Genomic DNA, 13570 nt, shown 5'->3' with positions numbered 1-13570 from the left:
TTTGTCCAAACAAAGGTACCTTAAGTTGTATCAGGCATTCAAATGAACAAGAAACTGAAGAAACAAGGGTGGTCTAATCTTTTTTCCATGACTGTATATGACTATATATATATATATATATATATATGTATATATATATATATATATGTCGCACCAGCCAAAAATGCACAATGAAGAAGAAAAAAACATATATCAGTCGCACTGGTCTATAACTCGCATTTTTTGGGGGACATTTATTTTAGAAAATCAGAGACCAATAAGAGACATTTCATCTTGAAAGGCAAGTTATAGTAATAACAATCAAATGGAGAACAACAGGCTAAATAGGCGTCTATTAAAGTAACGTGAATCAGGTGTGTGTTAATGTATGTTACAATTATTCAGATAACTAGAACCTAAACAACATAACTAGTTTACTTGCAGCTTGTAATCTGCAGAATATGATTTTCTTTTCGGGGGCATCTGTGTTTCGTCTTGCTCAGTTGCCTTTATAAGTTGATGTTTACTTTGTAAATTTTCAGTGGTACAGGATAGGAGTAGCAGATACTGGCACACAACCCTACAGCGTCCTCTTGTGGCTGTCAAGTGTGAAAAAAGATATATGAGTCACTCCGGAGTTTAAGTCGCAGCACCAGCCAAACCATGAAAAAAAGTGTGACTTATAGTCGGGAAAATACGGTACATATATACAGTAGTACCTTGCATAACATCAACCTCCTTTTAAGTAAATTCCACTGAACATAAAGAATTTATGTAAAGTTTTTGCTTCGTATTACGGAAGAAATTCCATATAACATAAAGCGTCAAGGCAGTGCAAGTCTTTTTTTTTTTTCAATCAACTTTATTAATGCCTCAAGTCGGTGCAAGTTCAGACTAACACTTGGTGACGCGTTCTGACGCTTCATGCTCTCATTGGCTGATTTTCGGGGCACCGCCTCTGCTCTCATCTCACTGGCTGATTATCGGGGCACCGCCTACGCTCTCATCTCATTGGCTGACTTATACAGCACGTATGTGAGTTTGTGTGAGAGACAGGCTTCTCCCTTCGAACTCCTTCCTCTTCGTAGTCCCCCTGAAACTAACTCAAACAATTAAGTTAAGTTACAAATTAAAATTTTGCACACAGCATTATCGTGTAGTGCGTGTGCGTTTGTCTGTGAGACCAGCTGACTCTTAGACTCTTTGAGTCACGTTTCGACTCAGGCTAATCCTCCTCCTCCTTCCTGCCTCCACTTGCGCTCCTGATCAAGACATCTCGTGAACGGTAGGATTGTTTTTGTTTTTCAGTTTTATTCATTTACAGTAATCTTATTTATTACCTTATTTTATATTGGAATGTTACTCTACTATGTTTATGCTAACGTTTTCCTTTTTGGTGGACTGAAGTGCCAAAGGGGTGAGTTTGGGAAGATCTTGGAACGGATTAGGCTATTTACATGTATTTTACGCTTTGTATAACATAAAAACTCTATAACATAAAGGTTCTCGGAACGGATTATTTACATTGTAGGGGCGTCTACTGTATATATAATTATATTTGAATACCTTGTCCTCCTCATTTCACTCCTGAAAAATTATAATGAATACAAATTTTGCCTCTAGGAATCAGACAGATTTATGTCGAAGGAGGAGAAGGAGAAAGGCACATGTCCTGTCTTGCTGTCCAGCATGCAAATTTAGCTTCCTGGTGACACTGAAACATCACCCAGGCTGAGGCTTAAGTTGAACCTGAGTGTTTGCTGCTGCTGTGTTTACCCGGTCGCTATGGACACAACCAGACTGGCAGACACCGCTTTGCCCCCTCAGCTGCTCTCAGTGGTTTTGAAAGAATCTGCATCAAGGCCCAGTTGTTGTGTTTTAATGCCAGCTGGGGCTCTGATGTCACGGCGGCCTGCAGTCAAGCCAATACAGCTATACAACTTTTTGCCTCCTTTGACATACTACGGACACAAAGATGTCTTTATTTGTTATCTATTCTGCCTGAGCTTACCAAAGTGATCAGTGGCAGAGAAAGACACATTTTTATCAACATTTATCATTATGTTTCAAGACTGCAAACAAGCAAGAGAGATGGGTTGATGTTACTTGACAACTTTGCTGCAGGATTTCTATGTTACACAGGAACAGGAAGCACCTATGACTTCTTTGAACTATTACATTCTAAAACTATTACAATAAAAGCGGGGCTCTGGTGCAAAAAGGTGAAAATGTTGGCTAAATACAAATACTTTTTTTAACTTAACTACACGGTATGTCAACAGACTAGATTCTCTCTAGTGTATGTTTATTTCCATCCAATAATAATAAAAGAAATTGATCTCTAAAAGGTCAAAGTAGCTCAGGAAATGTTCCCACTTTCAGACACGGAACAGCCACACAACAAAACATTTAAAAAAAGGTTATTTCTATTTTTCTTCATTTATTTTTTATCCCAGATCTTGTACAATGTAAACACAGCACAATTTACTGACATTACTACTCTGGTGCTTACTGTAGTTAAGTGTGAACATACAAGTTGCTTCACATTTAATGAAATATGTTTGTTTTTTTTGACATGTTGTATTATGTCCATTGTCAACCTCCATCACACAAAACATCCATACTGTACTGTATGTACCCAACATAAATAAAACCATAAAAACACAACAAAATAATTCCCAATTGCAAAACAAAATGTCAAATTATTTCTTAAATATGCCACAGGAATGTAAACATTGCAAAACAAACTCTTTGTGTGTTTGACTGCTTAAGATGCCGAGGTGTGAAATGCAGTGAAACCTCATAGAGGGGAAAAAATAACCAGCTTCAAACAATAGACTCCTCTCTTCCTGGAAGTTTACTGGACCTCCTTTACCAGCTGGAGCCAAAAACCTTCTTGCACATGTTGGAGTTCTCCTGGTGAAGTGGGAATTCAGAGCCAGGGATGATGAGCTTCCTGCTCTTTCGTGACACCACACTCTTTCCTGATGACAGACTTTCACGCTTCTTCACGTATTCACTGAAAGGTGACAAGGATTGTAACTTTAGATCTATGAAAAGTCATTAAAGTACTTTCACTGAGGCTTCTCAAGCACCTGACAGGGAAGGTGGATTTGTCCATCTGCATGCACACCAGGAAGGGATACTCAGAGAACTGCACAGTAGTGATGAAGTCGAGGGCCGCCTCAGTTTCAAAGCTGACCTCCAAACCGGCGCTCATGAAGTCCATGTCTATTGTAACATTACCAGAGACAACTAATGCCCCCCTGCAAAGAACACCAAACACAGTCTTCGTCAAGAGCTTTTCTATTCATGGTTGGTATCATTCCTACGTCTGATATTGTCAGTGTGATGAGCTGTTTGTCCATGCTTGTGTGGCTCCAAGATGTCCACTTTTTACATACACGGTACACCGCACTCAGCACGTAACATGGATACGTAACAGATGCCATATATCACATACAATAATGTAACATTAAGGAGTGGCACAGGAGGACACAAACGTTAGCAACACTAGAATAGCTATGTGAGCTACGGCGCTAACATTACAGGTACAGTCATATTTTAACAGCAGCATTATGCTAGGTTAGCCGAGTCGCTGAAGTGAAACAAAATGATAAAACGTAAAGCTCTCACATCTGTAGCTGACTACAGATGGTTGAGCTCCAAGCTTTATTTTATTAGCTTTATTAAGATGGGTAGTGAAGTATGTGGATGCATGGCAGGTATGTAGGTCTCATACTGATCAAAATGTGCTTTGATGTGGGTAAAAAAAATCTATTAAAAATATATTTTGGGGTTAAAGTTTAAATAAATAAAATATGTAAAATTAGTGGTGAAAAAAATAACACCTCCCACATTTGTTTGAAAAAACGATTTCGCTAAATTCAGGTGAGAGGCACTGCCAATCACTGTCTTTGACACTGAAACAGTGAATATCAAATACCAAAAGGGACAAAACACAATGTGACAATTGCGGCTGCTGCCTCTGAAAGGCATAAGACGGCGCATATATTATTATGAACCAAAATGCATATGTCTGTAATTTTGGGGTCGGATGCATGCCCTGGCAAAACTGCATGTGTGTGTTTGTGGTTTGTTCTGCATCTATAAATAGGCTGCCAGTCTATTATCAGGGTGAAAGAGGCACAGTTATGTTGATCCATTCACCTGCCTCTGCCATTCGCTGACACACGCAGGTCAAGTCCCCCTGTTTGCCTTAACAGTAGTGCACAACCAGCAAGAAGCTCTACTCTTTAATACATTCCCGTTCAGTTAATAAGACTCTACCTATGCAACCAATACAAGTGTTATCAAGATACAGTACCTCATTTACAGTGGTGTAAAAAAGTGTTTGCCCCCTTCCTGATTTTTTTTTGCACGTTTTTGCACACTTAAATGTTTCAGTTCATCAAATAAATTTAAATATTAGTCAATGACAACACAACTGAACACAAAATGTAGTTTTTAAATTAAACCTAGGGAGAAAAAAAATCCAAAGCCACGTGGCACTGTGTGGAAAAAATGATTGCCCCCTAAACCTAATAACTGGTTGGGCCACCCTTAACAACAACAGCTGCAATCAAGTGTTTGCAATAACTTGCAATGAGTCTCTTACAGTGCTGTGGAAGATTTTTGGCCCACTCATCTTTGCAGAATTGGTGTAATTCAGCCACATTGGCGGCTTTTCCAGCATGAACCGCCTTTTTTAAGGTCATGCCACAGCATCACAATAGGATTCAGGTCAGGACTTTGACTAGGCCACTCCAAAGTTTTCATTTTGTTTTTCTTCAGCCATGCAGAGGTGGACTTGCTGGTGTGTTTTGGATCATTGTCCTGCTGCAGAACCCAAGTTCGTTTCAGCTTGAGGTCACGAACAGATGGCCGGACGTTCTCCTTCAGGATTTTTTGGGAGACAGCAGAATTCATGGTTCCATTTATCACAGCAAGTCTTCCAGGTCCTGAAGCAGCAAAACAGCCCCAGACCATCACACTACCACCACCATATTTTACTCTTGGTATAATGTTTTCGGTGTTACCTGTAGCTCAAATGTAATGGGACACATACCTTCCAAAAAGTTTAGCTTTTGTCTTATCAAAGACTGAGTTTTTCCTAAAGGTCTTGGGATCATCAAGATGTTTTCTGGCAAAATTTAAATGAGCCTTAATGTTTTTTGTTCAGCAGTGGTTTTAATCTTGGAACTTTGCCATGCAGGTCATTTTTGCCCAGTGTCTTTCTTATGGTGGAGTCGTGAACACTGACCTTAACTGAGGCACGTGATGCCTGCGGTTGTTTGGATGCTGTTGTGGGGTCTTTTGTGACCTCTCGGATGAGTCGCCGCTTTCTTGGGGTAATTTGGTTGACCGGCCACTCCTGGGAAGGTTCACCACTGTTCCATGTTTTCGCCATTTGTGGATAATGGCTCTCACTGTGGTTCGCTGGAGTCCCAAAGCTTTAGAAATGGCTTTATAACCTTTTCCACACTCATAGAGCTCAATTAATCTCAGTTATGTTTTAACAGGGGGGCAATCACTTTTTCACAGAGGACCATCTAGGTCTGGATTTTTTTTCTCTCTTAATAATAAAAACTGCATTTTGTGTTCAGTTGTGTTGTCATTGACTGATATTTAAATTTGTTTGATGTTCTGCAACATTTAAGTCTGACAAACGTGCAAAAAAATAAGAAATCAGAAAAGGGAGCAAACACTTTTTCATACCAATGTAAATTCAGCGAAATTGCACTGTAGATAGACTCGGCCGCTGCCACAGATACCTGACACCTGCCCCTGCTTGTGTTTTTATTTTAAAATAGCCAGACAGACGGGACTGACGTCACAAGATAGGTGTGAAGCACAATACTGGAAGGTGTCCAGAATGTGCTGTGGAACAAGTGAATCAGACAACACTTATAGAGCGTTTACAGTTCACATGATTCCAACATCAACACGGCTCTATTTGCAGCACTGTGACATGGCTGGAACGTATCAAACAACCATAAAGGTTATTTTTCTAAGAATCGCCACCAAGGCCTGCAGGTGTGCTATGTCACATTTGTACTGTGCATGCAGTTCTTCACAAAGAAACATGTCTTTGCAGCATTTCTCACAATGTCAAGGCATTCCTGACATCCATTTATGCCGTAGTCTGTGGACTTTACCTGTTGTTGACGCTGGTTTTGGACTCCCTGTACCACAAACTGATCTCCATGCCGCCGGAGATATCGATAGCTAACCCACCTTGGAACTCTGCACTTGCCTTCAGACCAGACTGCAGCTGTATGACCTGTGTGTCAGGAGGAGGACAAAAAGCAAAGGAAGTATTGGCATTCTCCAAACTTGCAGCCTGATCAGTGCTATCAGTGAACTACATGTTCAGCATCATGTATTTTGTATTCATTGTAAATGCACAATGGCAATTACAATTTAAACCCCCTAACATTAGGTTTGTTGTCTGGTCTTGCATACCTCAGAATGATCCGTCAGCAGAATGAGACCCTTCACAACATTCATGGGTTCCCCAGTCATGGAGAACATTTTGGACATGAGGTCACTGTAACCCTTGAAGAAGGTAACAGGTCTCAGCTGGACATCAAACAGCAGAGCTGACATCCCGGCGAACGACTCCAAGTCTTCCTCGCCCTCATCCGGCGTGGCGGCGATGAGCGACTCCAAGCCCTGCGCTTCGATGGCCACCTGGACCACAGCGGTAGCAAGTCAATCAAACACATTTGTTTTGCTAATCATGACTTTTAAAATTAGATGTTCAAACCTGTAGTCCATGTAGCATTGCTCCTTTACTAGCACCATAAATGTTCATGTTGCTTCTTCTCAGGATCCCGGAGCCGGAGTACAAGATATCCAAACTGTATGTGGAGGTGACATCGGCAGATTCTGTGGGAAGTCAAGTATTCTAGTAAAGTACAAATTTAGCAACTGATGATAATGCTCACTTATGGAGAAATTAGCCAGTAGCTACCAAAAAAATAAAAGCATATACAGTATATGGAAGTAATCAATAAGGGTGACCGCTGAGTTCTTCAGAAATATTTTGACAACACAACTCCATCCATCCATCCATCCATTTTCTATACCGCTTCTCCTCATTAGGGTCGCAGGGGCATGCTGGAGCCTATGCTAGCTGACTTCGGGCGACATGCGGGGTACACCCTGGACTGGTCGCCGGACAATCACAGGGCACATATAGACAAACAACCATTCACACTCACATTCATACCTATGGACAATTTAGAGTCTCCAATTAACCTAACATGCATGTTTTTGGAATGTGGGAGTAAACCGGAGTACCCGGAGAAAACCCACGCACGCACGGGGAGAACATGCAAACTCCACACAGAAATGCCCGGGGGAGATTCGAAACCAGGTCTTCCCGATCTCCAGACTGTAACTGTGTGGCCAACATGCTAACCACTAGACCACCGTGCAGCCCCATAACTCCATATAAACTATAATTTGTTTCAAATTCCCTAAATGTATTCATGGAAATTCATGAATCCTTGCAACACTTACGTGCCATGAATCCCGAGAATGCAGATGATGACCCGAATTTTGAAAAGCGATCATAGTTGTGTGCAATTATGTCCTGCATAGCTTGTCTCAGCACTTTGCTGAAAGAAAGCAAAATATAATAAGTAAGTAAATCTGTACAACTCGCAGAGTTGATCGTCAACACACCTGGCAGGCATGTGGAAGCGAAGGATGTCCTGAATCTTTGACAACATGTACTTGTTCATCTCATGAGGCAGGTGACCAATGGACAAGAGAAGATTCTTCACTTCCATGTACGAGGGGTTGCTGCTGAGTATGACGTCGGCGGCGGCAGCTCGCACGTTTTTCTCATAAATCCGTCGATTTTGGTGGTAAACTCTGTTCACCGTTTGTTTGACCTGAAGAAGCAGAGAAATAATTCTTTATCTTTTATTAGATCGGGGTGTTGCTTACTTTTGTGCGTGATCTCGTACCTCAGCCGTCATGTGCGTGACGTCATATCTCTGCAGGCTGGTGAGGGCAATGGTGCTGTAAGCGCCCACTTCCGATTCCGCATATTTGGTAAAGATGGGAATGGCCTCAGGAAGCAGAGAGTTTTTCAGTGCCAGGAGGAACATCTGAATTTCCGATTCATCCTGTGTGCTGTCAGGACCCTGCAGGATCATCTTCTTGACCTGCACCACTGTCTGAGAGGTAGCAGACGATCATGCACTGAACTACATTCATGTCAAAAACACACAAATGTTTAGGTAATTTAACATCATGGTCTTGGGACTCACCGGCAAATTACATCCTCCTTTCTGACACAGCTTGTGGACCAGGGCTCCCAAAATAATCACCACAGACTCCTTGATGTCAGTGCTGCCAATCTTTCCTTTAGAAATCTCCTGTACACCAACACCGGAGTCAGGACAAGAAGAGAAGTGACTTGTCTGTATCTTTACGTATTGGGCAAAATACGCACTCACCAACAGAGCTTTGAGCATGCGCTCGTTGGGATGTGAGGCAAATCCGCATGCATAAAGAAACCTCTCCTGCAGAACCAGACCTTTGGCATCGGTGAAGTTAAGGAATTGAAGCATGGCATCCAAAGATGCAGTGGTTTGGGAGGATGTGACAGCATCCACTACTTGGGGACTGATATGAACGGTCAAATAGATCAATGGAGAGTTAAAAATGGTCTAAAATATTCAATTAACTGACTGAATGAGAGAGATGACATCAGGAAGAAGCAAATGAGCTAAAGGAAAGGTCTGCTTACAGAGACGTCTTGCTGGCACTCTTCAGCACCTTGAGGATTTCATCTTTGGATCCCTTTCTGATACTCTGGATGAGAGCCAGGAAGCTACGAGGGGCTGTGGCCTTGGATAAGCTCCCTGGCTCTAGTTTCTTCTGTAGACCCTGCCAGTGTTCAAAAAGCTGGGAGGCACAACACAAGGTTAGTTAGTGTTAACTAAATAATTAGAAAATAACAAGCGGTAATAATACCATGAGAATAGTGTGGGAGCAATCACTCACAGAAGGACAGTTCTTGCACTGGGGTTTCATTTTCTCCGCTATGATACCAACAGCTGCCAACTTGGCATCAATGGACTTGACAACCATGGAAGCATCTTTCCCAGCAGCCTCCAGGTGTCCAGCCTCTGTGCCCACCTGAATGAAGGTTTGTCTGTGGATACAGAAAAGAAGTCACCTAGAGTCTTTGTTGCAGGAGTTGATCATCACGATGAAATATCTCTTGAACCATTGACTTACCTGGACACAACTTTGGCTGATGAAGACCGGTGGGCGTTGAAGATCAGCCAGTGTTTTTCTTCAGCCACAGCTGAGCGGATGAAACCATCTTGGAGCGTGAACACTGTGACAGAGCTTGACTTCCGGGCCACACCCAAAACCTGAGCATGACGCATTCAAACGTGTGTTTTAACAATCCATTGAAATAAAACCTGGGTGAGATGGCTGTCCACTAACTCACCTGACTGTGTGTGGTGAATCCTGTCTCAGCAGTTTTACATGACTCCAGGAACTTTGTTCTTGTCACTTGGTTGTCTTCTGCCCTGTAGGCAACTGTGCACCTTCCAGACACATCATTCTATTTCCATACAGTGACTTGAGTTAGTTTAAAAAAACATTTTTTTTGTTTTCAGTGATTTTTTTTTTACCTCTATAACTTTTCCTGTATTGAGCTGGATTTGTAATAAACTGGACACCCCTCGTTTAAGGTTCTTGATGATGGCAGGCTCTGCCCAGTAGGAATAAAAGGCCTTAACCTGCAGCACATAGAGAAAGCAGACAATGAAGCATTGAGGCTGCACTTTGACCTGCGGATGAAGCAGCTGGCCGTTCGTGTTGCATCTCACGCACACTTTCATCGGGGTGTCAGCTTCCCCTTACACTTGTGCACAAAAATGCTTGGTCGTGACATCAGTTACTATTTGCATCACATTGTTTGAAGTGTAGAGCCAAAACAAGAATACTTGCATGACACGTTAGTTATAGGAGCACAGTATAGAAGGCCAAAAGGTAGTGATGGGTTTTTTTTAATCCCTTGGGACACTTGAGGCAGCCAGTTTAGTTCATATCCTATAATGTCCTGGACAAGACAAGCATAATGACATCATCCCAGAGTGTCTCCTAGAAAGCATGTCATTTATTTGGCATTCAACCACAACATCAGATAAGACCACCATAAATAGATATTCAAATGCTTGTGTCCTGCTGTGACTGAATGTGTGTGTGTGTGTGTGTGCGTGTGTGTGTGTGTGTGTGTGTGTGTGTTCCTGGCCTCCCTTGCTGTGTATGGTAGCTGGCACTTGGTAATGCACAATAGTGCCATCTACAGGACTGAAGTGGAAGAGTCGCAAACTGCATGTCATGATTTTGTAATTCACAACTCCGATGGAGGGGGCCGAGTGATTAGCATGTTGGCCACACAGTTAGGAGATAAGGGTTCGAATCTCCCCCGGGCATTTCTGTGTGGAGTTTGCCTGTTCTCCCCGTGCGTGCGTGGGTTTTCTCCGGGTAGTCTGGTTTCCTCCCACATTCCAAAAACATGCATGTTAGGTTAATTGGAGACTCTAAATTGTCCATAGGTATGAATGTGAGTGTGAATGATTGTTTGTCTATATGTGCCCTGCCATTGGCTGGCGACCAGTCCAGGGTGTACCCCGCCTCTCGTCCAAAGTCAGCTGGGATAGGCTCCAGCGTACCTACGACCCTAATGAGGATAAGCGGCATAGAAAGTAGATGGATGGATGGAACTCCGATGGACATTTTAAGAATGTTTTGCCAACCTATTGGGGATATACAACAGCATACAACAGTAGTTGTATCTGAGGAACTGTTGCATTGTACATAATTATACTGCACTCATCCTGTAATTAATATTACTGCCACACTCTGAGCCTGGTGACCTTTGTACAAACGCACACGTCTTGTTTTCGCCTGCCAAATTCATTACTCACCCATGATGAGTGGAAGGTAGTAAAGTTAAGAGAAAATCAACACTTGCACTCGAGAGTTTTAAAAAGGATGCTTGTTTTCCTTCAATGAGACTGAATAAAGTACTTAAAAGACTATTTGTTGATCCAAGCATACTAGTACCTTTCCATTTCTCAGGTGCACAAAGAAAGGTTTAGTCAGCGCCGCCAGTCTACTTTTGCCTAACAGGCTTTCCATGCTGGTTCCATGGAGGACATTTTTCTTCAAGGATCGCTGAGACACAGGGTCCGCTCTCACATTGGAGATCTTTTAGAGAGAGACAGGTTATCTGTGTGTAGTACTTCATTTAAAGCCTAATATCAATATGACTGTCCATTGTTGTGTGCACTGATCATCTGTATGAAAAAAAGACCTTTAGCTGGATCAACTGCTCATCCTTGTTGCTGGGATCTCTCCACATGAGACTAACATCCACGTCGCTGGAGATCTTGTACCCAGCACCGCCCTCATTTGACCCCCTGGCCCCGTCCACCAGCACCTCGGTGGTGTAGCTGAATTTGTACAGCTGGTTGTTATTCAGCCGGGGTCCTCGAGCACCACCTGAAGAAACACAAGGACCACGGCTGGTCAACTACTGACATGCTCAGCTGTATTGTAATGTGACAATACTAAGCATACATACATACACACACACACTAACCAATGAGCACGCTAACACATCTATAGACATTTAACCATTTCTTATATTGCAATTATACAGGGTGGGTCATACATGGGAAAAATTATCATTCATGTTGGACAACCATTTTTATTTCTATAATTTTCCTCTATATGATTACCATTGTTTCACACATTAACATTAAACACACATGAATGTGTTTTTCACTGTTGATGAGGTTGCATTAGCACAGTAGAAGTTATGCTTGTAATGGTGTTGGTGATAACATTCCTTGAGATTAGTCATGTCTCGTATCTTCACCTGATACATCATCGCCTTCAAGTGCCCTCAAAGATAGAAATCAAGAGGGGAGACAGCTGGGGTGTCCTATGTATGGAAACTTATAACCCACCCACGAGTCTAAATTTCAGACAAAAAATTGCATGTTTGGAGGAAAAGATCACATTGTTGTTGTCTTTTAAGGTTTAAAAAATCTTAAATATCAGCTGCAACATCATTCTTTTTTGAGGATCTAACTCAACTCACTTGTTATGGCCAAAGATATTTGAGTTTTTACGAAATAAATACATTTTACATGCTTCTTTGCTCACATATGGTGAGCCAGTAGAAATACTCTTCAAACTAGGTGATAAAAACTCGAAGAGGAGCGTTTAAGTGAAGGAAAAATGGGGAAAGTGGTTCTTGAGGGAGAGAAGTAACCCAATATCCTGCAGAAAGTACAATGCAACTTTTCAATGACCATCCTTATGTTGCACTTGTCATTTCCCACAAGAGAGTATCCTGCCAGCAAAGTGCTGAGCTGATTCAATCAGCGGCCGTTTAACTGGGTGTGTTCAAATTGATAACATTTACTCCTCTGCACTAATAATGACAAGCTTTTCATCAGATACGAGTGAAGATGGTCTGACGTGTCAGTATGATTTCGTCACAACACATCAAAGCCCAATGGTTACTGTGTCCACTGACTAGGAACACATTGTCTAGGAAGGGCAGCCAGGAACAAAACACTACTAAAAGGTTTTTGTGTGTTCTTATCAAACATTTATGCAGTTATTCCTTTGCCGTAAGTGTCTCCATAGTGACAGAGATGAGAGATTAAGCTCTAATGAGTGAACGTCCCAAAAAGCCACAGAGAAAATGTAAAGCTCATAAAGCATATATTGTACGTACAACAGAATACACAATACACAAAGCAGAGTACTCACCAGTGGCAGATGCTGCAACACAGGAGGCTGCACAAAGCAAGGACACAATAAGAGTTAACATTGTGTGTCTCCTTTGCAGCCAAACGAATGAAAGTGACACCAAAGTGTCTGTATTTTTGTGTGTGCGTGATGTGGCACTAAAGGGCCCAAAAGAGGCAAAGAAAGTCTCGGCGTCTACTATTATGTTTTATCGGAGGGGAGGGCAGACTCCAAACTCCACGCACAAGCACTAAGTATCTGAGATAACAAGCAAATAATTAACCCGAGGCGCACAGATTTGAGAAGAACTTGTGCTAGTGATTGGTGCAGCCAGGGGGCCCCCTTTTTAAGAACCGGTGGCTGCCAGTCTGACCATGTGATCAATGACTTGATCAATGGCTGATAGATTGTCATCAACCTACAAGTGAGATTTCAATTGGGAGAACATAAATAACAGAAAAACTGTGAATATGACATATTAAAAAATGCAATAAGTGTGAATGAGTCCATTTACCAAGGAGATGTGGAGACACGTCCTCATGCTAGACGCCTCATTTTCTTCCCCTCGGCGGGAACAGTTGAAACTTTGTTGCTGCAAAGTGGTAGGAGGTCTGCTCTGAGTGAAACCAGCCCCTCACTCATATTACACAGAAAGTTAAGCCCATTTGAGAAGGTCACTGCCTAACTTTTCCTTATGGGTAGCAATGTGTAGGAACAAATTGAATTAAAGACAATTAAAGACAAGAATCACTTACGACAATGGTTCTCAAACCTTCTATAT

General features: G+C 42.0%; 1 protein-coding gene across 1 annotated transcript; it reads right to left on the bottom strand.

Annotated features, from left to right (window-relative positions):
- Positions 1-2134: 2134 nt before the first annotated feature.
- Positions 2135-13040, bottom strand: mttp (microsomal triglyceride transfer protein). The gene is made up of 18 exons (XM_054780383.1): positions 12811-13040; positions 11339-11526; positions 11089-11232; positions 9648-9755; positions 9461-9577; positions 9241-9380; positions 9004-9154; positions 8747-8904; positions 8454-8622; positions 8265-8372; positions 7959-8171; positions 7672-7883; positions 7507-7604; positions 6749-6870; positions 6445-6672; positions 6138-6262; positions 3075-3245; positions 2135-2998 (listed from the first exon to the last, which is right to left on the bottom strand). The coding sequence occupies exons 1-18, from the start codon at positions 12869-12871 to the stop codon at positions 2851-2853; spliced, it is 2661 nt and encodes an 886-aa protein (XP_054636358.1). The 5' UTR covers positions 12872-13040; the 3' UTR covers positions 2135-2850.
- Positions 13041-13570: the final 530 nt, after the last annotated feature.

The sequence above is a fragment of the Dunckerocampus dactyliophorus genome, chromosome 6, assembly GCF_027744805.1.
Source record: "Dunckerocampus dactyliophorus isolate RoL2022-P2 chromosome 6, RoL_Ddac_1.1, whole genome shotgun sequence".
Classification (NCBI taxonomy): Eukaryota; Metazoa; Chordata; class Actinopteri; order Syngnathiformes; family Syngnathidae; genus Dunckerocampus; species Dunckerocampus dactyliophorus.
This window is presented reverse-complemented; position numbering and strand designations above follow the sequence as displayed.

Excerpts from the sequence above, each read along its gene's own strand:
- mttp (XM_054780383.1), bottom strand. The coding sequence starts at position 12,871 with ATGTTAACTCTTATTGTGTCCTTGCTTTGTGCAGCCTCCTGTGTTGCA. Across the intron at positions 9,756-11,088 it reads TGCACCTGAGAAATGGAAAG|GTTAAGGCCTTTTATTCCTA; the intron begins GTACTAGTATGC and ends TATGTGCTGCAG. Across the intron at positions 7,884-7,958 it reads TCACGCACATGACGGCTGAG|GTCAAACAAACGGTGAACAG; the intron begins GTACGAGATCAC and ends CTGCTTCTTCAG.